The 27,979-nt window shown below is 38.0% G+C and overlaps 3 protein-coding genes and 2 pseudogenes across 3 annotated transcripts; 3 read left to right on the plus strand and 2 right to left on the minus strand.

Moving 5' to 3' along the window:
* Positions 1 to 148: 148 nt before the first annotated feature.
* LOC103968131 (RNA-binding protein 42-like) lies at positions 149 to 1,147 on the minus strand. Its single transcript, XM_048568258.1, has 4 exons — positions 1,056 to 1,147; positions 746 to 807; positions 533 to 618; positions 149 to 434 (listed from the first exon to the last, which is right to left on the minus strand). The coding sequence occupies exons 1-4, from the start codon at positions 1,130 to 1,132 to the stop codon at positions 381 to 383; spliced, it is 279 nt and encodes a 92-aa protein (XP_048424215.1). The 5' UTR covers positions 1,133 to 1,147; the 3' UTR covers positions 149 to 380.
* A 117-nt stretch (positions 1,148 to 1,264) lies between these two features.
* On the plus strand, positions 1,265 to 9,326 carry LOC103926525 (annotated as a pseudogene).
* A 5,356-nt stretch (positions 9,327 to 14,682) lies between these two features.
* Positions 14,683 to 19,130, plus strand: LOC103926523 (disease resistance protein RPV1). Its single transcript, XM_048568260.1, is given in 6 exon segments — positions 14,683 to 15,497; positions 15,872 to 16,961; positions 17,081 to 17,202; positions 17,204 to 17,299; positions 17,405 to 18,242; positions 18,332 to 19,130. Coding segments are annotated over 6 exon segments (3,534 nt in total). The 5' UTR covers positions 14,683 to 14,742; the 3' UTR covers positions 18,965 to 19,130.
* A 58-nt stretch (positions 19,131 to 19,188) lies between these two features.
* On the minus strand, positions 19,189 to 21,065 carry LOC103954469 (annotated as a pseudogene).
* A 2,380-nt stretch (positions 21,066 to 23,445) lies between these two features.
* Positions 23,446 to 27,825, plus strand: LOC125469962 (disease resistance protein RPV1-like). The gene is given in 8 exon segments (XM_048568261.1): positions 23,446 to 24,212; positions 24,583 to 25,648; positions 25,765 to 26,043; positions 26,149 to 26,552; positions 26,554 to 26,959; positions 27,062 to 27,107; positions 27,110 to 27,430; positions 27,433 to 27,825. Coding segments are annotated over 8 exon segments (3,531 nt in total). The 5' UTR covers positions 23,446 to 23,451; the 3' UTR covers positions 27,681 to 27,825.
* Positions 27,826 to 27,979: the final 154 nt, after the last annotated feature.

The following is a 27,979-nucleotide window of genomic DNA, read 5'->3' on the forward strand; positions in this document are numbered from 1 at the left end:
TTATCCGTTCGACCATTGTGACATGTTAACTCACTTAGAATATGAAAGTAAGGACATGAAATTGAATCAAGAAGCGTTTAGTTAACACGATTCTTGATTTTCAATTACTGAATGACAAATTTAAGCTGAACTTGAAACATAAAGAATCCAACCACTTGTATTAGGTATTTATTGTACCGAACCATGTCCCAAACACGCTGAACCACATTTCAATATACTTGATCGAACCTATTTAATTAATATTTAAAATGATCCTCCACTAATCCCCGTATAACACACGAAAAAAATGCACGTCACATACTATCATTCGTTCAAATTATCATCATTAAGCTTCACTGCCCCAATTTCCATATTCACGACGTCGCCCACGAGTCTCTAGCTCACTTGTGCAATATACTCTTCTTCGAAGGCTTTGGTTTCTTGTGAGTGTGGCTCTGCCACAAATGAAATAAAGCAGGAACACTTGGTAAGTACAAATTACCTTTTGGAAAGCCATAAATTTGAAACTACGCTAAACAAATGGAAATGGTACCTTTTGTCTTTCTAGTGCGTCATAGTCTATCCTCTCCCTCCAGTTACTCTTGCGTAGTTTGATTGGCTGATTGCCCACATACTTACCTGGAATTATTGCAGATTAATTATATACAACCATTATCATACAAGTAAAAACATATTAACAACCTCTATGATTCTTAGTACTATCTACGAAAAGTAGAATCACCATATGAGTTAATATTTTACACACCATTCATTTCCTTTAGTGCTCCGGCCAGGTCAGATGGGTCCAGTCCTCTTATCTCTGACAACCTAGAGATGGTGATAAAGCAGACAGATATAAGTTTTAAGATTTCAATAACAGCCAAAATTCACAAATTCTATGAGAAGTAGATGAATCAAAACGTAGTGAAAAACAGCAAAATCCACGAAAGGTTATAAGAATGCAGGCACAGTCAAAATAAGGAAAACAATTGGATTCTGAGACAACCAACCAAGTATCAAACAAAAATGAGAACATCAAGCAAAGCATCTACATACTAAAGGAAAAAACAAAGTACCCTGTACAGTTTTTATGGTGAGGGAAAATGAGAGGCGATTGATGCTCAGAGGAGAGAGAGAGAGAGAAAAAAGCCATAGCAGCTCCAAAATTTTATACAAGAAAAGAAAATCGAATAAGGGTGTATACGTGTCAGAGCGACATTGGCCCGAAACTGAATCATCTACGGCCAGCATCATTACTTTTTCCTGCAACTTATTGCAGCAACGAATAAAAACTTCCCCGTAGTTCTTTTTTTAATTAATTTACCATTTTGTTCCAACATCGTATGAAGCTGTCATTTTCCCTCGGGTTTTCTTTTCCCTTGGATTTTCTCGGGAAACAAACAGAAAATATGGAAGGAGAGGAGCTGCGTCGTTCCGAAGCAGACACGGTTGATCTTCTGAATCAATTCGAACGTATCTTGGAATCCGATCCCCAAATGTAAGTCATTCGTACTTGTATTTTAGTAGATAATCAGTGATTGCAGGTTTAGCTTCTCTGTTTTCAGTAAAGACGCAGACTTTGTTTTTGATGAAATGCCCCATAGAGTTTTGTATATATAGGTTTTATTCGTGCTTGGTTGGTGTACCTTCACAAAGTGTAATTTCGGTGTCGAAAAGTACAGATATTTGATCCCAAATGGGTTGATCCATGCGTATGTAAAAGTAACAGCTTGGTTTTACTTGGATTTGATATTTTTTTGGAAAATGTCCATTCAGTTTTAGTTCAAATTCAAAATGTTGATTCAGTGTTCGTTCATTACTGTTACTGAATCTGGAATTTCGATAACTGTCCAAATATGCCGTATTCTTATGCTGAAAGTTTTTGAATTGTGTGTGTGTGTGTGTGTAATTGTGGGTGCATTATGATTTTGTGTCGAGGTGTTCTCTTTTTTTTTTTTTTTTTTTATTTTGGAAGGGTTCTCAGTTATGTTTTCGGAATATGTAGTAATGCCATCGTCTTATATATTGTTCTTTCCTCTTGATTGAACCCAGAGATGAAGTGTGCTGCACTCAGCTGACTCCTTTTCAATAGAAAGGAATAGCCAAACTAACCCAGCTGGAAAATAACGTTCACCAATCACTGTCTTCGCACTTTTACTTAAGTGAATACATTGTTGTTCATTCTGGCCGTCTTTCCAAGATCAAGCCCCTTGCTCAGTTGGATAAAATTTGCATCCTTAGTTGTGCCGTATCGACAGGTTTGGATTTTTGGGTGCCCCTCTCATGTAGCAAAACGAAAAATTAACTTCAGTTGCTGTTTATTGGCCTCGCTGTAAGTTTGGACAAACTTTGTTGATCCCATATTCTTTATTCTAATAAATTGCATTTATTTTCACTTCCGTATTCATACTGATACATGCATGATCTTGGCTACTGAAGGTGCAAGATTTCTGGGGTGCCACTGAGTATTGGGGTGGAGTCGGTGGACTTGAATCCCAAGACATTTGACAAAGGTATATATAATTTTTTCCCATTTTGATTGGTTTAACAGGTAGTTTAGTGGGAAAACCTAGAAATAGATTTTTGCTTATAACATTCTTTTCCTGGTGATAACTAAGAAATTCGGAGTAAATGGATTTGTGAATTCGAATGACAATGACAAACCAGTGCACGAGATGAAAAATGATTCACTATTCTTATTATGCGTGGGACATGAAGCAACATAGATAGTGAAGTAGTAACTTTGACTTTATATTTTTATTTTCTTTCTACTTTTCATCTACCCAAGTCTACAATGCACGTGCGACTAAGGAAAAGACCGAGACATCAACCAGTGCAGAAGCTCCTGATAGGACTAATTGCAGACAGCTCTGAAACTACCTCTTCTATTCAAACGCGGAGGAGAGAAACTCCAACACGTTTTGATGCAAAGCAGTTCGTCTCAAATTGCTACTTCCTCAGTTTCTCAAATCTCAACGATCAATCTGCAGTGTCCCTCATGTGGTTTCTCTCAAACTCTTACGATTTGCATTTTGTTTCTCTCCCTACACTCTCATCAGACTATCACTGCTCTCTCAGATGAACACTACAAATTTAAGCCTGATGCTGGTATGTGATTTCCACTCCATCTCATCTCTTTTTTCAAATTTTACGGTAATTTTCAAACCTTTTGTACAATCAGGTAAATCTCCATATAATTGAATAATAGCTCCTTCATCAGTTCATTGGCTTTGATGTTTGACTTAAGTAAATGGGAAATCATTAATTGGTATGGATCAAGATATATTTCTTTTGTGTTTTTGGATAATTTAAAGGGATGTGCAAATAGATGGGAACAGTAGAATTCATTTTGATTAAAAAAAAAAAGAGAAAATAACCTTGCTGGATTATACTTCTTGGTTGTTTGATGAAGTTCGCACTAAGTTAAATAGATTGACAAATTTAGTTTTTTATATGGAATTCTTACTGAATCCAATTCGTATTATATAGCAAGAGAAAAATCCTGGGGAAAAGGCACCAATTCAACAGCATGGTGGCCAAGAAAAAGGATGGCCATTCCCAAACAAGCAAGACCAGAGATTGAACAGGAAAAATCATAAACACAGCAGATGTGCGGTGCTAACCTTCTGATACGGACATATGTACATTTTTGTATTTGAACGATGAGCAGTTGAAGACTGCCAATCTTTTGATACTATGGTTATTTTGAGTACATGATACTATGAACTTATGTACATGAATTAATCTTTTATAGCATCTCTATCTTTTGAACAGTGAGCAATTGGACACTGCCAACTTTTGATAATATGAACACTGTCAACCTCTATCTTAGGTATAGAAATCTAGCTTTAATAAATTATGTTTTCTGTATGTACATATTATCAAAACATTTTAAACACCCACAGCAACGCGCAAGCACTGTTGCTAGTTTTCATCTAAATCAAAATTTGGTCCAAACCAAATCAAATTTTGCAGTAGTATACTTTCAAGCTAGCCCTCTTGAAGTTGTTTTATAAGTGGTGTAGTGTACTGGACTGTGTTCCAATAAACTGAAAAATCTCTCATCACCGCGTAGAATTTGGCGTTAAAGTGGAATGAAAAGGGCGCCTCGTAGAATTTAGGGTGTAGAACCACAAGTCAACTTACCGCGTAGAATTTGGCTTTATAGTGGAAAAAAAAAAGAGCACCTCCCAAAATTTAGGAAGTAGAACCACAAGTCAACTTACCAATACTCAAGTCTACAGTCAACAATACTGAAGTCTACAGTCAACTACGACGGCGTAGGCGAGTTTATTAATCAACTTACCGCGTAGAATTTGGCTTTATAGTGGAAAAAAAAGAGCACCTCCCAAAATTTAGGAAGTAGAACCACAAGTCAACTAACCAATACTCAAGTCTACAGTCAACAATACTGAAGTCTATAGTCAACTACGACGGCGTAGGCGAGTTTATTAATCATAAGAAGAAAGTAGTTCTGGTAGAAAAAAATGAAAATCAATATAGCCAAACAACCTTCAATTTGCCTAACGAAATTGAAGGCAATGGATAACTGGTCGAGCTTAGAGAATTTGTTAATTATGGTGCTGGTGTTACTATCCTTCCACTATGCTCATCGCAATTCTGGTCTTGCCTTTGATGTCCTCATCTTCCTCCTCTGCTCCCTCGGCCTCGTCTTTCGCCAAATGAATATCTCAGTCCCCGATAAAACCTCGTCCTTGCCCTCATCCTCATCGTCCTCCTCCGCCTCCTCCACCTCCTCACCCTCAATCTCATCCTCATCGTCCTCATCCGCCTCCCCATCCTTGTCCTCCTTCTCAAAAGGCTCGCTCTACGAAGTGTTCATAAGCTTCAGAGGCGAAGACACACGTAAAAATTTCACGGGCCACCTCCACGAAGCATTGACAAAGGCCGGAATCAACACCTTTATTGACGACGAACTAAGAAGAGGAGAAGATATAACTACCGAACTTGTGCGGGCAATCCAGGGTTCTAGGATCTCTATCATCGTCTTCTCAAGACGGTACTCCGACTCTAGCTGGTGTCTCGAGGAGCTGGTTAAGATCATGGAGTGTAGAAGAACGCTAGGGCAATTAGTTTTGCCAATAATCTATGACGTTGATCCTTCGCATGTCAGGAAACAGGCTGGTAGTTTTGCACAATCGTTTCTGAAACATACAGATGAAAAAAAGGTCGAGAGGTGGAGAGTTGCTCTTACTGAAGCTTCGAATTTGTCTGGCTGGGATCTCAGAAAAACTTTGGACGGGTACTTACTAATTTCTTTTCTTATGAATTAAGGCTTTAACGTACCTTTGCTTATTTATTTGGAATCATGCGATTTCTTAGACCTCTGTAATAAAATCATACAATAAAGCTTAAACTGTTAAGGCTACACTAATCATAGTTGGGAAGCCGCCAGCGACTGGCTGCGGAGGGAAGGGATGCTGGTTTTTTTTTGTTTGTGTTTCTTATTTAAATTTTAATTGATGTTTGCTAAGTTTAAACACATCACCTCAAAAAAAGATGTCTTAATTAAAATCTCTATTCATGATAAATAATTTTGTGTATTAATTAGTTCAATTTCGTCATATAACAATCTTCGTTTTGCTTCTCAACTTGACTAATGCCAGACATGAAGCAAAGTTTATCAGGATGATTACCAATGACGTCACTACGAAGTTGAACAACAAATACTTCGACGTAGCGCCCTATCAAGTCGGAATAAATACTCGAGTGCTAGATATCAGTAATTATTTAGGCATCGGAGATTCATATGATGTTCGTGTGATTGGAATTTCGGGCATGGGTGGAATAGGTAAAACAACGATTGCTAAAGCCATTTATAACAGATTTTATGAAAGGTTTGAAGGTAAAAGTTTCCTTGAAAAAGTGAGGGAAAAGAAACTAGAAAAATTGCAAAAACAACTTCTTTTCGATATCTTACAAACCAAGACAAAGGTAAGCAGTGTTGCTGCAGGGACCGCCTTGGTAAGGGAAAGATTTCGATGCTTAAAGGTACTTGTCATAGTTGATGATGTAGACGATGTGAAGCAGCTAAGCGAATTAGCTGGAAATTACCACTCTTTTGGCCCGGGGAGTAGAATCATCATCACAACTAGAAACGAACGTGTGCTAAAAGAATTTGCAGTTGATAAGATATATCGGGTGAAAGTAATGGACCAAGAAGAAGCTCTTGAGCTCCTAAGTTGGCATGCTTTCAGAAGTAGTAGTTGTCCTAGTCAATATCTTGTGCTTGAAAAAGAAGTTGTCAATTACTGTGGAGGATTGCCACTGGCTCTTGAAGTTTTAGGATCTACTCTTTTCAAACGAAGTGTAGATGAATGGAAAAGTATATTGGATGAATTGAAAATGATTCCTCGTGGAGAAATTCAGGCACAACTGAAAATAAGCTACGACGGGCTAAATGATAATTACAAGAGGCGGATATTCCTCGATATAGCTTGTTTTTTTATCGGAATGGACAAGAATGATGTCGTGCAAATCTTGGATGGTTGTGGCTTTTATGCAACAACAGGAATCGAGGTCCTCCTTGACAGGTGCCTTGTAACTATTAATAGAGAAAACAAGATTATGATGCATGATTTGCTTCGAGATATGGGCAGAGATATCGTGCATGCCGAAAATCCCGATTTCCCTGGAGAACAAAGTAGATTGTGGCATCCTGAAGATGTAAATGATGTATTGATAGACAAATCTGTAAGTACTTTCCTAATCAAACTTTAAGTTAAACGTGTAAGCATATGTAAGTTAGTAATCTAACTTTTTTTCATGCAAAGTCTTCTCTTATTGGAGTCTGTTTTTTTTTTATAGCAAGGAATTGAAAAAATTGAAGGTCTGGCTTTGAATTTGCCGAGTCTTGAAGAGACTAATTTCGGTACCGAGGCGTTTCGAAATATGAAGAGACTGAGATTGCTCCAACTAAACTATGTTCGGCTCGCTGGGGGATACCAATGTCTTTCCAAAAAATTAAGATGGTTGTGTTGGCATGGATTCCCATTGGAATTCATACCAATAGAACTGTGTCAACCAAACATAGTGGCTATCGACATGCAGTACAGCAGCCTCAGACAAGTTCTTTGTGAGTATTCTGGGGTAAGTACAATGCTTAACTTGAACCAAATTAGGAATTATTTTTATGCTATCTGTATCTTCTTTCTGGATTTAAATTTTTTTATTTAAATTTGATTTTTCTAACAGTTGCTTGAGAAGTTGAAGATTCTGAATCTCAGCCACTCCTACGATCTAACACAATCGCCAGACTTCTCGAAATTCCCAAATCTTGAGAAATTGATACTCAAAGATTGTAAGAGGTTGGCTAAAATTCACAAGTCCATCGGAGATCTCAAGAGTCTTGTGTTGGTGAATTTGAAAGACTGTGAAACGCTTAAGGCTCTTCCGAGGAGTTTCTACAAGTTGAAATCTGTCAAAACTCTTGTTCTCGATGGTTGTTCAAGATTCCAAAGCTTGTCTGAGCACTTGGGAGAAATGGCATCATTGGTCACTCTTTATGCAGATGGAACGGCCATAAAAAAGTACCACCTTCCATCGTACAACTAGAGAAGCTCGAGCACTTATCTTTGAGTAAATTGAAGTGTTCTTTGCAGCTACCTTCATTACGAGGTTTACGCTTTTTGACAAGCTTAATTTTGGAGGACAGCAATATAGAGGAAGTGCATAATGACATTGGGAGTAGTCTACCTTGTTTAGTGGAGTTACGTCTAGATGACAATAATTTTGGGAGCCTTCCAAGCCTCAGTGGCCTTTCTAAGCTTTTTATACTATCCTTGAATGGTTGCAGAAACCTTGTCGAGATTACAGATTTACCAAAAAGTTTGGGTTTCCTGCACATGGATGACTGCTATGCATTAGAAAGAATGCCGGATTTTTCAGGCATGTCGACAACGGTGATTCTCTTTTCCCCGAAACTCATTGAGTTTCCAGGCTTGGATAGCGCGTTAAACTCAGGACTCACACTTGGTATGATAACACACAACAATGTCATAGATTTCCTTCTTAAGGATAGCACGATACAGGTACTCTCCCTTTTCCACACCACCCTCTCCCCTCCCTCCCTCGCAAATATGTGTGTTATGTATGTATTACTCACACAAATCTTGTTTAACATGGTATAGGGATGGACAGGAGGTGGAACCATGAGTTTTGTAGGAAGACAAATTCCCACTTGGTTCAATCATGTCAACGAGGGTACCCAAGTCTCTTTTGAAGTGCCTAAGGAAATTGGTTGTAATGCAAAAGCATTGGCTGTGTGCCTGGCTTCTGTTCCTCGTGATTACATCAGCTCGTGTTATATTTATGTTATTAATCACACCAAGGGTACTAGTTTTTTTGTCGAAGTAGTAGATACTTTTCCCTTTGAAGAGATCATTTGGCTGGGAAATTTATCGTTGTCGGAAACTGAGTTCAATTTGGAAGAAGGCGATTTGGTCCATGTTATTGCACATTGTCCGACGAAGAAAATAGGGGTACGTTTAGTAAGCGACAAACTTATGACTTTCGAGGGTTCATTATTAGATTACCATTGTATCCCTTACGAACGGGCCTTAGAAAAAATTTCTACCGAAGTTGATGATTCTGATGGGGATTATGAAGATGATGATTTTGATGAGGATGATGACAACACGATGACGATTTTGATGGGGATGATGAGGAGGATGTTGATGAGGATGATAAGGAGAAAGAGGAACAAGACGAAGATGAGGACCAACAAGGTGCGGATGCTAATGATGAGGACGATCATGAGGTGGACCAAGCGACGACTAAGTAAGCTAGGAAACTTTCTGGTTTAATCAGTAGTTTGCAGATAGAGTCTGTATTTTTTTGCATGCCTTGATCTGTTTTTAATATGTTCTCTATTTTTTAACTTTCTCATTTCTGTGGTGGTTTAATTTAACTTATTAATGCATTTAAGGTTTTTAATATGTTCAGAGAATCCCTCTTCTTCTCATGTAGTTGCCAACTATAAGCATCAGTGCATGCCTCCTCCCATCATTCTCTGGGACTTGGCACCCAACGATTGCTTCTATTCGCTGCTTTCTTGCCAGGAACCCTTTCTAAGCACCCTGTGCCTTTCCAAACTTCTGAAAAGCTGTCAAGATCATTGGCAGCTCAAAATTGTGCTTTAGATTTGACTCTATTCCAAAATCAACAGGAGCACTCATATCAATCAACTTCCATGCACCAGCCGCAACTTCCAAAGTTGTAGGCCCGGCCCAAGCCCAGTGCAGTTAAGGCGACCGTCCGGGGCCCAAAAAAATTGGGGTCACCAAAATTATTAGGGTGATATATTTATGGGAGACTTTGGATACGGTCCTTAATTATGAATATTCTTTGATTAAAACCTTGTTGGTTTTTAATTTTTGATCGAGATCCTTGAAATTAATGTGATAATTTATTTCTATATACATTACTATATTTTTTAAATTAAAAATTAGAAATTTTAGTTTTTTATATAAATGAGATTTTAAATAAAAAAACCATAATTTGTGGGATTAAAAATATTAAAATATAAATATACTATTTTGTGTGTGTATATATATAAACATGGGTACATTCATCAAAATTAACCAAAAAATTTATTGTATCAAAACATGGGTACATTCTTCAAAATCACAAAAAAGAAGAAGATATTAGGTTTAATAACATTAGTAAATTTCTTCGATTAAAATTGACATGGATACATTTTAAAATCAAAGAAAAAAGAATGTACTCATATAAGTTTCAAAATGGATTAGAAAAAAATTGAATAGATTTTATATATTAAAAAAAATGGGTACATTTTACATATAACAAATTGGTATATTTAAGAATGAGTACATTTTAAGATTAAAAAGTTTTACATGAATGGGTACATATAATTAGCATGGGTACATTTAGCAAAATAAATATATATATATGGGTACAAATACAAATAAACTTTAAAAAATATGGGCACAAAAAGAAATTAATATATAGGTACAAATTAAAACGTAAAAGAAAATTGGTACAAGTTAAAAAAGAATTACAAATTAAAAATGGGTACAAATTAAAACTAAAAATATATGATATTTAGTCATAAATATAAATATACTAATTGTAACATTTTTAACATTAAATGAATATATTTAGAAATAAAAAAATATTTTATTATTGAAATAATTAATGATGTTATTAATACCCAAGGATTTTGATCAAAAATTGAAAAAAAAAAAGGATTTTAATCAATGGAGTAGCAAAATATCTCCTATATTTATATATGTTTTTATAAGAGTATAAATTTGTAAATTTTGGTTTAGTGACAAAGAATTTTAACTAGAACAGGTGGTTTTGTTGTTTAAAATGAATGAAGAGTTCTTAGGTTTAAAACACCATGTGTGCTTATTGACATTCCAATTTTTATAAATTTATTTTCATAACAGTATAAATTTATAAAATTTGGCTACATGTTTAATTGGAAGCAATGGTTTTTGTTGTTTAAAATTAACGAGAGATCCTAAGTTCAAAATGGTATGTGCATGTTTATTTTTTTCAATTTTTACAAATTTTTGTTTGGTTGTTAATTTATTTACTAGCTAGTAGCTATGTGGGTTGCTATTTTTAAATATCTGTTTCAATTCAAGTCTAATCTTCAGCAAAAAATAATGCGTAGACTAAATTTTATACCAAATTTGCAAATAATATTACGTGTCATCAAAAGGTTTAATTTAGTGTTCATTCATTACTTATACATATCCTTAAAGACTCAAAAACATTAATATTTTTTTAGTCTTATATTGACGAGGTTAGTAAATAAGAAAAACAACTCACAATTTATACAAAAACACTTTAAAAGTTCAGACGGAAAACAAAACTCATATTCGATCTACTTGAAAGCCTGAAGTTTTTTAGTTTCCTTCCCTTGATGCAAAATAAATTAATTATTCCGTATTTCTAAATTATTGAGTTTGAAGTAGTTTTCTAAATATAATTTTATCGATGTTTTATATGTGAAAACAAATGTTTTTTTTTTTATATGAAATGAGGGCACATTTTTTAACGTCGTCCTGGACCTCAAAAATCTCTGGATCGGCCCTGCAAAGTTGCCGCAGTTGCCGCCATGCCTGCCTGTACTGCTCCCACCACTGATAGTCCCAGATTTTGACCTCCCAATTCCAACCTTTACAACGCAAACCACAACCAACTCTTCCAAGAAGGGCTCAATAAACCACTTTGCAAGTTTCGACCTTCGAATGGTAATCTCCTTTATATCATCAAAAGTTAGTCCCTCTGACCTTTCATCATCACTGTCAATCATCACATCATCCCCTGATGATCCATCATCTTCACTACGAGAAGCATATCTCAACTTCTCGCAGTGAGCCTCGGGGTCATGCTGCTTCAAACGTTTTTCTCGTAACTCATTCAATGCATCATTCTTGAAAGCTGCCCTGTCAGCAGATCTGGCTGATGAACGCACCCGAGAGGATGGAGTCTCTTTCCGGGACTATGAGGCCTTCCCTTTGTCCCACTTTGGTCGGAACTTCTCCTTTAAACTGTTGTGCCTCGGTCCGTTAGTTAGTGCAGAAATAAGATTCAGATTACCTCACCAAGATACAGACCCACATAATAAAATACAAGAAATAAAGATATCGAGAAATTTACGAGGTTCGGCAAAAACCTGCCTACGTCCCCGTAGAGATATTGCTCTTCACTATTAGAATAACAATACAAATTACAAATGAGTTAAATCGACATAACCCAATCTTAAATCCCTTGTACACCCAATCAAAAAGTTTTCCCAAGAGCCTCACTCTACCCCAAGAGTTCTTTCACTAGAATACTTTTCACTCTAGCTCTCTTGATTTTCTCTCAACCCATGTTCAACCCTTCCCATGGGAAAGCCGGATGCTCTCCCCCTTGGATGCTTCTATGATGCTTACCTTCCCACTTTCCAAGCATAATAAATGCACAAATATTGCATCTAGTTATTGGCATACACTAGCAACCATGCCAACAACCAAGACCAAAAAGTCTTAAGTTCACATGACATAATCATCACCTAGCCTACCCAGCATGCACCAAAGTCTATACCTAGCCTATAGAGTACAATTTTTACTCCATTTGCCATTCAATGCAGAGAAGAGAAAACATGCACAATTGCATGCAAGCAAACACAAAGTCACGGTTGCTGCCATTTCCTTGTAGCATTCACAAATGTATGAGCCAAATAAAACATAAACTCTTGTCATCTTTCTTCTGTGCTCTTTCAGACAGAATTAGATCTCTTTGAAGTTTCAGACATCTCTACGAGCTTCCGCCTATCGTCTTCATCCTTGTAAACCAGTGCACGAGATGAAAAATGATTCACTATATTCTTATTATGCATGGGACATGAATCAACATAGATTGTTAAGTAGTAACTTTGACTTTATATTTTATTTTCTTTCTACTTTTCATCTACCCAAGTCTACAATGCACATGCAACTAAGGAAACGACCGAGACATCAACCAGTGCAGAAGCTCCTGAAAGGACTAATGGCAGACAGCTCTGAGACTACCTCTTCTATTCAAACGTAGAAACTCCACCACGTTTGATGCATAGCAGTTCGTCTCAAATTGCAGCTTCCTCTGTTTCTCAAATCTCAACGATCAATCTGCAGTGTCCCTCAAGGGGTTTCTCTCAAACTCTTACGATTTGCATTTTGTTTCTCTCCCTACACTCTCATCAGCACTATCACTGCTCTCTCAGATGAGCACTACAAATTTAAGCCTGATGCTGGTATGTGATTTCCTTCCATCTCATCTCTTTTTCAGCTCCTTCATCAGTTCATTGGCTTTGACGTTTGACTTAAGTAAATGGGAAATCATTAATTGGTATGGATCAAGATATATTTCTTTTGTGTTTTTGGATAATTTAAAGGGATGTGCAAATAGATGGGAACAGTAGAATTCATTTTGATTTAAAAACAAAAAGAGAAAATAACCTTGCTGGATTATACTTCTTGGTTGTTTGATGAAGTTCGCACTAAGTTAAATAGATTGACAAATTGAGTTTTTTATATGGAATTCTTACTGATTCCAATTCGTAATATATAGCAAGAGAAAAATCCTGGGCAAAAGGCACCAATTCAACAGCATGGTGGCCAAGAAAAAGGATAGCCATTCCCAAACAAGCAAGACCAGAGATTGAACAGGAAAAATCATAAACACAGCAGATGTGAGGTGCCAACCTTCTGATATGGACATATGTATATTTTCGTATTTGAACGATGAGCAATTGAAGACTGCCAATCTTTTGATACTATGATTATTTTGAGTACATGATACTATGAACTTATGTACATGAATTAAGCTTTTATAGCAGCTCTACCATTTGAACAGTGAGCAATTGGACACTGCCAACTTTTGATAATTATGAACACTGTCAACCTCTATCTTAGGTATAGAAATCTAGCTTTAATAAATTATGTTTAATAGTATGTACATATTATCAAAACATTTTAAACACCTACAGCAACGCGCGAGCATTTGCTAGTTTTCATCTAAATCAAAATTTGGTCCAAACCAAATCAAACTTTGCAGTAGGATATTTTCAAACTAGCCCTCTTGTAGTTGTTTTATAACTGGTGTAGTGTACTGGACTGTGTTCCTATAAACTAAAAAATCTCTCATCATTGTGTGAACCATAAGGAACCACAAGTCAACTTACCGTGTAGATTTTGGCATTATAGTGGAAAAAAAGAGCACCTCCTATAATTTAGGGTGTAGAACCACAAGTCAATTTACCTAGACTCAAGTCTTCAGTCAACTGCGCCGCGTAGGCGGGTTTATTAATTATAAGAAGAAGAAAGTAGTTCCGGTAGAATAAAATAAATGTTGAAAACTTGGCATTATTATGAATGCCCACACAAACACACACACACACACACACACACACACACACACACACACACACACATTGTCAATTCTCATACAAATTGAAATTAACTTTGGGGATGCAGGAGATCATATTTTCCAAAAGGGTGCTGTAAATTTTCAATGTATAATTAATGCATCATTGTGTGAACCATAAGGCACTGCGTAGAATTTGGCGTTACAATGGAATGAAAATGGTGCCTCATAGAATTTAGGATGTAGAACCACAAGTCAACTTACCGTGTAGAATTTGGCATTATAGTAGATAAAAGAGCACCTCCTAGAATTTAGTGTGTAGAACCACAAGTCAATTTACCTAGACTCAAGTCTTCAGTCAACTACGCCGCATAGGCGAGTTTATTAATTATAAGAAGAATAAGTAGTTCCAGTAGAATAAAAGAAATGTTGAAAACTTGGCATTATTACGAATGCCCACACACACACATTGTCAATTCCCATGCAGATTGAAATTGACTTTGGGGATGCAAGAGATCATATTTTCCAAAAGCGTGCTGTAAATTTTCAATGTATAATTAATGCATCATTGTGTGAACCATAAGACACCATGTAGAATTTGGCGTTAAAGTGGAATGAAAATGGCGCCTCGTAGAATTTAGGGTGTAGAACCACAAGTCAACTTTCCATGTAGAATTTGGGATTATAGTGGAAAAATAGAGCACCTCCTAGAATTTAGGGTGTAGAACCCCAACTCAATTTACCAAGACTCAAGTCTTCAGTCAACTGCGCCGTGTAGGCGGATTTATTAATTATAAAAATAAGAAAGTAGTTCCGGTAGAAAAAAAGAAAATCAATATCGCCAAACAACCTTCAATTTGCCTAAAGAAATAGAAGGCAATGGATAACTGGTCGAGCTTAGGGAAGTTGTTAATTATGGTGCTGGCGTTACTGTCCAACCACTATGCTCATCGCAATTCCGGTCTTGTCTTTGATGTCCTCATCTTCCTCTTCTGCTCTCTCAGCCTCGTATTTCGCCAAATGAATATCTCCGTCCCTGATAAAACCTTGTCCTCGTCCTCGTCCTCGCCCTCCTCCACCTCCTCTGCCTCAACTTCATCCTCCTCGTCCTCCTCCACCTCATCCACCTCCTCACCCTCAATCCCATCCTCATCGTCCTACTCCGCCTCCCCGTCCTTGTCCTCCTTCTCAAAAGGCTCACTCTACGAAGTGTTCATAAGCTTCAGAGGCGAAGACACACGTAAAAACTTCACGGGCCACCTCCACGAAGCATTGACAAAGGCCGGAATCAACGCCTTTATTGACGACGAACTAAGAAGAGGAGAAGATATAACTAGCGAACTTGTGCGAGCAATCCAGGGTTCTAGGATCTCTATCATCGTCTTCTCAAGACGGTACTCCGACTCCAGCTGGTGTCTCGAGGAGCTGGTTAAGATCATGGAGTGTAGAAGAACGCTAGGGCAATTAGTTTTGCCGATATTCTATGATGTTGATCCTTCGCATGTCAGGAAACAGACTGGTTGTTTTGCACAATCGTTTCTGAAACATACAGATGAAAAAAAGGTGGAGAGGTGGAGAGCTGCTCTTACTGAAGCTTCGAATTTGTCTGGCTGGGATCTCAGAAACACTTTGGACAGGTACTTACTAATTTCTTTTCTTATGAATTAAGGCTTTAACGTACCTTTGCTTATTAATTTGGAATCATGCGATTTCTTAGACCTCTGTAATAAAATCATACAATAAAGCTTAAACTGTTAAGGCTACACTAATCACAGTTAGGAAGTCGCCGGCGACTGGCTACGGAGGAAAGGGATGCTGGTTTTTTTTTTGTGTTTCTTATTTAAATTTTAATTTTAATTTTAATTGATGTTTGCAAAGTTTAAACACACCACCTCAAAAAAAGATGTCTTAATTATAATCTCTATTCATGATAAATAATTTTGTGTATTAATTAGTTCAATTTCGTTGTATTAACAATCTTCGTTTTGCTTCTCAACTTAACTAATGCCAAGCATGAAGCAAAGTTTATCAGGATGATTACCAATGAAGTCACTATGAAGTTGAACAACAAATACTTCGACGTAGCGCCCTATCAAGTCGGAATAGATACTCGAGTGCTAGATATCAGTAATTATTTAGGCATCGGAGATTCATATGATGTTCGTGTGATTGGAATTTTGGGCATGGGTGGAATAGGTAAAACAACGATTGCTAAAGCCATTTATAACAGATTTTATGAAAGGTTTGAAGGTAAAAGTTTCCTTGAAAAAGTGAGGGAAAAGAAACTAGAAAAATTGCAAAAACAATTTCTTTTCGATATCTTGCAAACCAAGACAAAGGTAAGCAGTGTTGCTGCAGGGACCGCCTTGGTAAGGGAAAGATTTCGAGGCTTAAAGGTACTTGTCATAGTTGATGATGTAGACGATGTGAAGCAGCTAAGCGAATTAGCTGGAAATTGCCACTCTTTTGGCCCGGGGAGTAGAATCATCATCACAACTAGACACGAACGTGTGCTAAAAGAATTTGCAGTTGATAAGATATATCGGGCGAAAGTAATGGACTAACAAGAAGCTCTTGAGCTCCTAAGTTGGCATGCTTTCAGAAGTAGTAGTTGTCCTAGTCAATATCTTGTGCTTGAAAAAGAAGTTGTCAATTACTGTGGAGGATTGCCGCTGGCTCTTGAAGTTTTAGGATTTGCTCTTTTCAAACGAAGTGTAAATGAATGGAAAAGTATATTGGATGAATTGAAAATGATTCCTCGTGGAGAAATTCAGGCACAACTGAAAATAAGCTACGACGGACTAAATGATAATTACAAGAGACGGATATTCCTCGATATAGCTTGTTGTTTTATCGGAATGGACAAGAATGATGTCGTGCAAATCTTGGATGGTTGTTGCTTTTATGCAACAACAGGAATTGAGGTTCTCCTTGACCGGTGCCTTGTAACTATTAATAGAGAAAACAAGATCATGATGCATGATTTGCTTCGGGATATGGGCAGAGATATCGTGCATGTAGAAAATCCCGATTTCCCTGGAGAACGGAGTAGATTGTGGCATCGTGAAGATGTAAATGATGTATTGATAGACAAATCTGTAAGTACTTTCCTAATTAAACTTTATGTTAAACGTGTAAGCATATGTAAGTTAGTAATCTAACATTTTTTTCATGCAAAGCCTTCTCTTATTTGGTGTTTGTTTTTTTCGGATAGCAGGGAACTGAAACAATTGAAGGTCTGGCTTTGAATTTATCGAGTCTTGAATAGGCTAGTTTCAGTACTAAGGCGTTTAGAAATTTGAAGAGACTAAGATTGCTCCAACTAAACTACGTTCGGCTCATTGGATTTCATACCAATAGAACTGTGCCAACCAAACATAGTCGCTATCGACATGCAGTACAGCAGCCTCAGACAAGTTCTTTGTGAGTATTCTGGGGTAAGTACAATGCGTAACCTAAACCAAATTAGGAATTATTTTTATGCTCTTTGTATCTTCTTTTTGGATTTGAATTTTTTATTTCACTTTGATTTTTCATAACAATTGTTTGATAAGTTGAAGATTCTGAATCTCAGCCACTCCCACAATCTAACACAATCGCCAGACTTTTCGAAATTCCCAAATCTTGAGAAAATTATACTCAAAGATTGTAAGAGGTTGGCTAAAGTTCACAAGTCCATCGGAGATCTCAATAGTCTTGTGTTGGTGAATTTGAAAGACTGTGAAATGCTTAAGGCTCTTCCGAGAAGTTTCTACAAGTTGAAATCTGTCAAAACTCTTGTTCTTGATGGTTGTTCAAGATTCCAAAGCTTGTCTAAGCACTTGGGAGAAATGGCATCATTGGTCACTCTTTATGCAGGTGGAACGGCCATAAAAAAAGTACCACCTTCCATCATCCGACTAGAGAAGCTCGAGCGCTTATCTTTGAGTAAATTGAAGTGTTCGTTGCACCTACCTTCATTACGAGGTTTACGCTCTTTGACAAGCTTAATTTTGGAGGACAGCAATATAGAAGAAGTGCATAATGATATTGGGAGTAGTCTACCTTGTTTAGTGGAGTTACGTCTAGATGACAATAATTTTGGGAGCCTTCCAAGCCTCAGTGGCCTCTCCAAGCTTATTATACTATCCTTGAATGGTTGCAGAAACCTTGTCGAGATTACAGATTTACCAAAAAGTTTGGGTTTCCTGCACATGGACGACTGCTCTGCATTCGAAAGAATGCCAGATTTTTCAGGCATGTCGACAACGGTGATTCTCTTTTCCCTGAAACTCATTAAGTTTCCATGCTTGGATAGTGCGTTAAACTCGGGACTCACACTTTGTATGATAACACACAACAATGTCACAAATTTCCTTCTTAAGGATAGCACGATACAGGTACTCTCTCTCTTCCACACCACCCTCCTCTCCTCCCTCCCTGGAAAATATGTGTATTACTCACTCAAATCTTGTTCAACATTGTATAGGGATTGACAGGAGGTGGAACCATGACTCTTGTAGGAAGACAAATTCCCACTTGGTTCAATCATGTCAACGAGGGTTCCCAAGTTTCTTTTGAAGTGCCTACGGAAATTGGTTGTAATGCAAAAGTGTTGGCTGTGTACCTGGCTTCTATTCCTCATGATTACGTCAGCTCATGTTATATTTATGTTATGAATCACACCAAGGGTACTAGTTTTTATGTCGAAATAGTATATATTTTTCCCCTTGAAGAGATCCTTTGGTTGGGAAATTTATCGTTGTTGGAAACTGAGTTCAATTTGGAAGAAGGCGATTTGGTCCATGTTATTGCACATTGTCCGACGAAGAAAATAGGGGTACGTATAGTATGCGACAAACTTATGACTTTCGAAGGTTCGTTCTTAGTTTACCATTGTATCCCTTACGAACATGCCTTAGAAGAAATTTCTACCGAAGTTGATGATTTTGATGAGCATTATGAAGATGAAGATTTTAATGAGGATGATGACAACACGATGAGGATTTTGATGAGGATGATGAGGAGGAAGAGGAACAAAACGAAGATGAGGACCAACAAGGAGTGGATGCTAATTATGAAGATGATGATGAGGAGGACCAAGACGACGACAACTATGTAAGCTTGGAAACCTTCTGGTTTAAGCAGCTAGTTTGCAAATAGAGTCTATATTTTTTTGCATGCCTTGATCTGTTTTTAATATGTTCTCTCTTTTTGAACTTTCTTGTTTCTGTGGTGGTTTAATTTAACTTATTAATGCATTTAAGGTTTTTAATATGTTCATAGAATCCCTCTTCTATGCGCTGATGCCAACTGTAAGCATCAGCGCATGCCTCCTCCCATCATTCTCTGGGACTTGGCACCCAACTATTGCTTCTATTCGCTGCTTTCTTACCAAGGACCCTTTCTGAGCACCCTGTGCCTTTCCAAACTTCTGAAGAGCTGCCAATGATATTGGCAGCTCAAAATTATGCTTTAGATTTGACTCTCTTCCAAAATCAACAGGGGCACTCGTATCAATCAACTTCCCCGCACCAGCCACAGCTTCCAGAGCTGCTGCAGTTGCCGCCATGCCTGCCCATACTGCTCCTACCACTGATAGTCCTAGATTTTGACCTCCTAATTCCAACCCTCACAGCGCAAACCACAATTAACTCTTCCAAGAAGGGCTCCATAAACCACTTTGCAAGTTTCGACCTTCGAATGGTAATCTCTTTTATATCATCAAAAGTTAGTCCCTCTGACCTTTCATCATCACTATCAATCATTGCATCATCCTCTGATGATCCATCACTTCACTACGAGAAGCATCTCTCAACTTGAGGTGAGTCTTAGGGTCCTGCTGCTCCAAACATTTTGCTATTAACTCATTCAATGCATCATCCTTGAAAGTTGCCCTATCAGCAAATCTGGCTGATGAACGCACCTGAGAGGTTGTAAGAGGGGGAGCCTCTTTCTGGGACTGTGGGGCCTCCCCCTTGTCCCACTTTGGTCGGAAATTCTTCTTTAAACTCTTGTGATCTTTCTTCTGTGCTCTTTCAGACAGAATTAACTCTCTTTGAAGTTCAGACATCTCTGCGAGCTTCTGCCTATCGTCTTCATCCTTGTAAAGATCACTGCCAACATTAGATTCATTATTGTCTCCCACCCCTCCCGCCCGAGATCCGAACCACTATTGTTATAACCACCTTCTTCCTGGCTACCTTGTTCATCGTCTAGGGTCCAACCTCTTCTTCAAAGGAACTTGAGGTCCAGAGGGCTTCCTGCTTGCATAGCCATGACCATCGTCAGAATCATCACCTCTAGAGTCACTTCCTCCATCAGAATATGAGCCCCGACTTCTCCTCCTAGATGATGAATGTGAGTGTCGGTTTTTCCCCGATGAACTTGTTCTTCTCGCAGCCTCCAAGAGCAAATTTTCTAATTCTGCCATTATCCGCTGTCCCTTCCGGTATGTTTTGGTGTTTTACTCGCATTCCTGAATAACTTATAAAGTCAGCATTCGAAAAGAAGACAAAATCATCAACATATTATTTCCATCTGTTGGTTCAAAACTATTTCAACTTGATAGTAAACACATTAGTTTGTAACAAAAAATTTGAAACCTAAAAATTCTAATATGCTACTAACAATTTTGCTGACGGCTAATAATTCACAATTTCACACAGAAGAAACACAAGATATATAGCGATGCTCGACTTCATCCTCTGTGAACCCATCTAAGTCATTCCTCGAAAACAAATTCCTTAAAAACAGCATCTCCTTTCAACCCTAACACTGTATATGGAACACCCATTGCTTAAACTCCCTAAATTCCCAGCTCAAAACCGACTCGCAGAATGGCAACAAATCGAAAAATTTCCCCAAAAAAAAAAAAAAAAAAAAAAACCATCCTTTCAACCCTAAGACTGTACATGGAACACCCACTTCCTTAATTCTCAAAATTTCCAGCTCAAAACCAACCCCAAGACATTGGTAACGAGTCAAAACCTTCTCGAAACCAATATCCCCTTTCAAACCCTAGGACTGTATTGAACACCCATTGCTCAAATTCCCAAAATTTACAGCTCAAACAACCAAATCCCAGAATTACAACTTCTGAATTTCAGACAATATTAATCCTTAATCTCTGCATATTACAGCAGATCTCGCTCACAACCCAAAAGGGTATTTAGTATTTACCGATTTTAATTCTTAAAACCAACCTAAAAAACAAAAATTCTCAGCAAACAATACAAAGAAAGTAGTCAAATTTCTGGTATTCGAACAAACAAAGCGCAACAACAAGAAGAATAAATCAATCACCTGAAAAAATTTGAGTGCTTCGACAGACAAAAACATGAAAGCCGCTGAATTTAAAGAGCTTGCAAAATTTGAAACAGTTCTGCATGTTTTAGGAAAGTTAATCGACTCGTTGAGTCGACCCGCCAATATTTTTTTGGTTTTTGAGAAACTGCATGGAAACGACATGGCGTTTGGAATTAATATTGTCGATGAGTGGCGTCCGTTTGGACGATTTGGACAATAAGCGATAATAATAGAGCTCAAACTTAGATGTATAAAAGTATTTGAAAATTTATTTTATCACAATTAATTTAGGGGTGTGATATTCACACATTTCATTTTATTTCTCATACATCTTTTTAATTTTCGACCATCGGATCAGATGAATTGAAGAAGATCAACGGACATAAATTATCAAAAGATATGTGAAAAGTAAAATGAGGTGTGTGGATAACGTTTGTGTTACATGATTTAGTAAGGCGGGCAAGGATAGGTTGAAACCACAAAGAAAGAAAGGAATATGCTACCTTTAGCTAGCTCTTATAAGTCAACACCTCATTTTTTTGTCATGTAACATGATTGATGAAAGGATAATGTATAAAAGTATCTTCTGATTATTAAGACGTCTTAAACTTAATCTTGTGTACTTACGGGATAAATTTTATTCTTGTTCTCTAAACCAAATAAAACCGATGTAGACGTAGTTACATAAGTTAGATATTTAGAATGGATATGCGCATTTTATACACCTGAATTCAAATTTTATCCGCAGTTTATATTAGTTTAATCTTATAACTAATTGATTGTATTAAAAAAATTCAAACGTATTCTATTTTATGGATTCATTATTATAGTGATTTCAACGTGAAAACAAAATGTCGAATTTTGACTATCTGACGCCTTCCTCTTCTTTTTAATTGGACTTGGAACGAGCAATCGATCTCACTTAATGAAATAAGGTTTTTTTTTATTTGTATTCTATTTTTATTGTCGAGTTTGTAGTAAGTTCGTAATACATTTTCTGAACTAAAACTTAACTCTCTCTTGTTCATTAAGGGAAGACTAAAATGGAACAAATACAGCACAAGTACATCACCGTACAAGGCCTAAAGCTCCACGTTGCCGACATCGGAACCCATTAGTTGAGGGAGAGTTAGCCCTCGGAAATACGAGTTTAGGACACATTATATGTTGCAAACTTGTAACTTCTTCCTCTTTTCGTTATAATCATTCAAATTATAATAATAATATATATGTCTTACATCATGATTAATACACACCATATTATTGAAGAATGTTTTCTTATCTGTATGTTTAAAGTATCAACGCAGCCTTGCAAAAACAATGTGTTAGCATGCACCTTGCTAAAATTTCTTCGATGTTGGGTCTGGCTGGTAGATCACGTCACTTGTCTGGTCATGCACATAAAGAGCAACACACGCAAATCCCACACAACCTTATGCTCGACCCACCCTAATGCAAGCGGTAGTACCATGTTGTGCGGCGAGTGAGGAAAAACTTCAGTAGGGTAAGTGCCCCCGTGTCGGCCCTACCTTGCCTACAAATCCCCCTGTATGTGGAGTTCTTCGGTCCAGATGCCCATGTCGAGTGGCTATCCGACCAAAGACCCAACGGGTGCATGATGAACAGTGAGTGGGGCCAGAATACAAGAGAGGTGGGCCCGGGTGAGATGTTTTAGGCTTGAACGAAGCTTCTTATTGGATGGTAGCACAAGTCCGATCTCAAGGCAGGTGACCTACATGCAGGACCCAAAAAATTCTCATTTGGTTGGGCCATGAGTTAATACCTGTGGTACCGTAGCCTAACCCAAGTTTCGAGTTCACATTTATGAAAGTTCTCAACAGGTCCTGCAAAGCAGGCCAGTACAATGAAGCACTCTACTTTCTTGAGCTAATGGTTAACGAGGGGTACAGGCCTGATGTGGTTCTCTGCACAAAGCTCATCAAAGGGTTATTTTATAAATGGTGTAGTGTACTGGACTGTGTTCCTATAAACTGAAAAATCTCTCATCATTGTGTGAACCATAAGGCACCGTGTAGAATTTGGCGTTAAAGTGGAATGAAAAGGGCGTCTCGTAGAATTTAGGGTGTAGAACCACAAGTTAACTTACCACGTAGAATTTGGCGCTATAGTGGAAAAAAAAAAGAGCACCACCCAAAATTTAGGGTGTAGAACCACAAGTCAACTTACCAATACTCAAGTCTACAGTCAACTACGCCGCGTAGGCGGGTTTATTAATTATAAGAAGAAAGTAGTTCCGGTAGAAAAAAATGAAAATCAATATAGCCAAACAAATTGAAGGCAATGGATAACTGGTCGAGCTTAGGGAATTTGTTAATTATGGTGCTGGTGTTACTGTCCTACCACCATGTTCATCACAATTCCGGTCTTGTCTTTGATGTCCTCATCTTCCTCCTCTGCTCCCTCGGCTTCGTCTTTCGCCAAATGAATATCTCAGTCCCCGATAAAACCTCGTCCATGCCCTCATCCTCATCGTCCTCCTCTGCCTCCTCCGCCTCATCCTTATCCTCCTCGTCCTCCTCCGCCTCCTCCACCTCCTCACCCTCAATCTCATCATCACCGTCCTCCTCTGCCTCCCTATCCTTGTCCTCCTTCTCAAAAGGCTCACTGTACAAAGTGTTCATAAGCTTCAGAGGCGAACACACACGTAAAAACTTCACAGGCCACATCCACGAAGCATTGACAAGGGCCGGAATCAACGCCTTTATTGACGACGAACTAAGAAGAGGAGAAGACATAACTAGCGAACTTGTGCGGGCAATCCAGGGTTCAAGGATCTCTATCATCGTCTTCTCAAGACGGTACTCGGACTCCCGCTGGTGTCTTGAGGAGCTGGTTAAGATCATGAAGTGTAGAAGAATAATAGGGCAATTAGTTTTGCCGATATTCTATGACGTTGATCCCTCGCATGTCAGGAAACAGACTGGTTGTTTTGCACAATCGTTTCTCAAACATACAGATGAAAAAAAGGTAGAGAGGAGGAGAGCTGCTCTTACTGAAGCTTCGAATTTGTCTGGCTGGGATCTCAGAAACACTTTGGACGAGTACGTACTAATTTCTTTTCTTATGAATTAAGGCTTTAACGTACCTTTGCTTATTAATTTGGAATCATGCAATTTCTTAGACCTCTGTAACAAAATCATACAATAAAGTTTAAACTGTTAAGGCTACACTAATCACAGTTGGGAAGCCGCCGGCGACTGGCTGCGGAGGGATGGGATGCTGGTTTTTTTGTTTGTGTTTCTTATTTTAATTTTAATTTTAATTGATGTTTGCTAAGTTTAAACACACCACCTCAAAAAAAAGATGTCTTAATTAAAATCTCTGTTCATGATAAATAATTTTGTGTATTAATTAGTTCAATTTTGTTGTATTAACAATCTTCGTTTTGCTTCTCAACTTAACGAATGCCAGGCATGAAGCAAAGTTTATCAGGATGATTACCAATGACGTCACTATGAAGTTGAACAACAAATACTTCGACGTAGCGCCTTATCAAGTCGGAATAGATACTCGAGTGCTAGATATCAGTAATTATTTAGGCATCGGAGATTCATATGATGTTCGTGTGATTGGAATTTTAGGCATGGGTGGAATAGGTAAAACAACGATTGCTAAAGCCATTTATAACAGATTTTATGAAAGGTTTGAAGGTAAAAGTTTCCTTGAAAAAGTGAGGGAAAAGAAACTAGAAAAATTGCAAAAACAACTTCTTTTCGATATCTTGCAAACCAAGACAAAGGTAAGCAGTGTTGCTGCAGGGACCGCCTTGGTAAGGGAAAGATTTCAACGCTTAAAGGTACTTGTCATAGTTGATGATGTAGACGATGTGAAGCAGCTAAGTGAATTAGCTGGAAATTGCCACTCTTTTGGCCCGGGGAGTAGAATCATCATCACAACTATAAACGAACATGTGCTAAAAGAATTTGCAGTTGATAAGATATATCGGGCGAAAGTAATGGACCAGGAAGAAGCTCTTGAGCTCCTAAGTTGGCATGCTTTCAGAAGTAGTAGTTGTCCTAGTCAATATCTTGTGCTTGAAAAAGAAGTTGTCAATTACTGTGGAGGATTGCCGCTGGCTCTTGAAGTTTTAGGATCTACTCTTTTCAAACGAAGTGTAGAGGAATTGAAAATGATTCCTCGTGGAGAAATTCAGGCACAACTGAAAATAAGCTACGACGGGCTAAATGATAATTACAAGAGGCGGATATTCCTCGATATAGCTTGTTTTTTTATCGGAATGAACAAGAATGATGTCGTGCAAATCTTGGATGGTTATGGCTTTTATGCAACAACAGGAATCGAGGTCCTCCTTGACCGATGCCTTGTAACTATTAATAGAGAAAACAAGATTATGATGCATGATTTGCTTCGGGATATGGGCAGAGATATCGTGCATGCCGAAAATCCCGATTTCCCTGGAGAACGAAGTAGATTGTGGCATCCTGAAGATGTAAATGATGTATTGATAGACAAATCTGTAAGTACCTTCCTAATCAAACTTTAAGTTAAACGTGTAAGCATATGTAAGTTAGTAATCTAACTTTTTTCATGCAAAGCCTTCTCTTATTTGGAGTCTGTTTTTTCGGATAGCAGGGAACTGAAAAAATTGAAGGTCTGGCTTTGAATTTGCCGAGTCTTAAAGAGACTAGTTTCAGTACTGAGGCGTTTAGAAATATGAAGAGACTGGGATTGCTTCAACTAAACTACGTTCGGCTCGCTGGGGGATACCAATGTCTTTCCAAAAAATTAAGATGGTTCTGCTGGCATGGATTCCCATTGCAGTTCATACCAATAGAACTGTGTCAACCAAACATAGTCGCTATCGACATGCAGTACAGCAGCCTCGGACAAGTTCTTTGTGAGTATTCTAGGGTAAGTACAATGCGTAACCTGAACCAAATTAGGAATCATTTTTATGCTCTTTGAATCTTTTTTTTGGATTTAAATTTTTTATTTCAATTTGATTTTTCTTTACAGTTGCTTGATAAGTTAAAGATTCTGAATCTCAACCACTCCCACGATCTAACACAATCGCCAGACTTTTCGAAATTCCCAAATCTTGAGAAATTGATACTCAAAGACTGTAAGAGGTTGGCTAAAGTTCACAAGTCCATCGGAGATCTCAAGAGTCTTGTGTTGGTGAATTTGAAAGACTGTGAAACGCTTAAGGCTCTTCCGAGGAGTTTCTACAAGTTGAAATATGTCAAAACTCTTGTTCTCGATGGTTGTTCAAGATTCCAAAGCTTGTCTGAGCACTTGGGAGAAATGGCATCATTGGTCACTCTTCATGCAGATGGAACGGCCATAAAAAAAGTACCACCTTCCATCGTACAACTAGAGAAGCTCGAGCTCTTATCTTTGAGTAAATTGAAGTGTTCTTTGCTATTTGAGAAGCTTAATTTTGATGGACAGCAATATAGAGGAAGTGCATAATGATATTGGGAGTAGTCTACCTTGTTTAGAGGAGTTACGTCTAGATGACAATAATTTTGGGAGCCTTCCAAGCCTCAGTGGCCTCTCCAAGCTTTTTATACTATCCTTGAATGGTTGCAGAAACCTTGTCAAGATTACAGATTTACCAAAAAGTTTGGGTTTCCTGGACATGAACAACTGCTCTGCATTAGAAAGAATGCCAGATTTATCAGGCATGTCGACATGGGTGATTCTCTTTTCCCCAAAACTCATTGAGTTTCCAGGCTTGGATAACGCATTAAACTCGGGACTCTCACTTTGTATGACAACACACAACAATGTCATAGATTTCCTTCTTAAGGATAGCACGCTACAGGTACTCTCTCTCTCTTCCACACCACCCCCATCTCCCCCGCCCCTCACAAATATGTGTGTTATGTATGTATTACTCACACAAATCTTGTTCAACATGGTATAGGGATGGACAGGAGGTGGAACCATGACTCTTGTAGGAAGACAAATTCCACTTGGTTCAGTCATGTCAACGAAGGTACCCAAGTCTCTTTTGAAGTGCCTAAGGAAATTGGTTGTAATGCAAAAGCATTGGTTGTGTGCCTGGCTTCTGTTCCTCATGATTACATCAGCTCATGTTATATTTATGTTATTAATCACACCAAGGGTACTAGTTTTTGTGTCGAACTAGTGGATAGTTTTCCCCCTGAAGAGATCCTTTGGCTGGCAAATTTATCGTTGTCAGATAATGAGTTCAATTTGGAAGAAAGCGATTTGGTCCATGTTATTGCACATTGTCGAGCGAAGAAAGTAGGGGTAGGTTTAGTATGCGACAAACTTACGAACGGGCCTTGGAAAAAATTTCTACCGAAGTTGATGATTTTGATGGGGATTATAAAGATGATGATTTTGATGAGGATGATGACAACACGATGAGGATTTTGATGGGGATGCTGAGGAGGACTTTGATGAGGAGTTTCATGAGGAAGAGGAGGTGGAACAAGAAGATGATGAGGATCAACAAGGTGCAGATGGTATTGAAAATGATGATGATGAGGAGGACCCAGACACCGACGACTATGTAAGCTAGGAAACTTTCTGGTTTAATCAGCTAGTTTACAGATAGTCTGTATTTTTTTGCATGCCTTGATCTGTTTTTAATATGTTCTCTCTTTTTGAACTTTCTTGTTTCTGTGGTGGTTTAATTTAACTTATTAATGCATTTAAGGTTTTTAATATGTTCAGAGAATCCCTCTTCTTCTCATGTAGTTGCCTCCTCCCATCATTCTCTGGGACTTGGCACCTAACGATTGCTTCTATTCGCTGCTTTCTTACCAGGAACCCCTTCTGAGCACCCTGTGCCTTTCCGAACTTCTGAAGAGCA

The sequence above is a fragment of a genome, unplaced genomic scaffold, assembly GCF_019419815.1.
Source record: "Pyrus x bretschneideri cultivar Hongxiangsu unplaced genomic scaffold, Pyrus_bretschneideri_v1 Contig48, whole genome shotgun sequence".
In the NCBI taxonomy this organism is placed as follows: domain Eukaryota; kingdom Viridiplantae; phylum Streptophyta; class Magnoliopsida; order Rosales; family Rosaceae; genus Pyrus; species Pyrus x bretschneideri.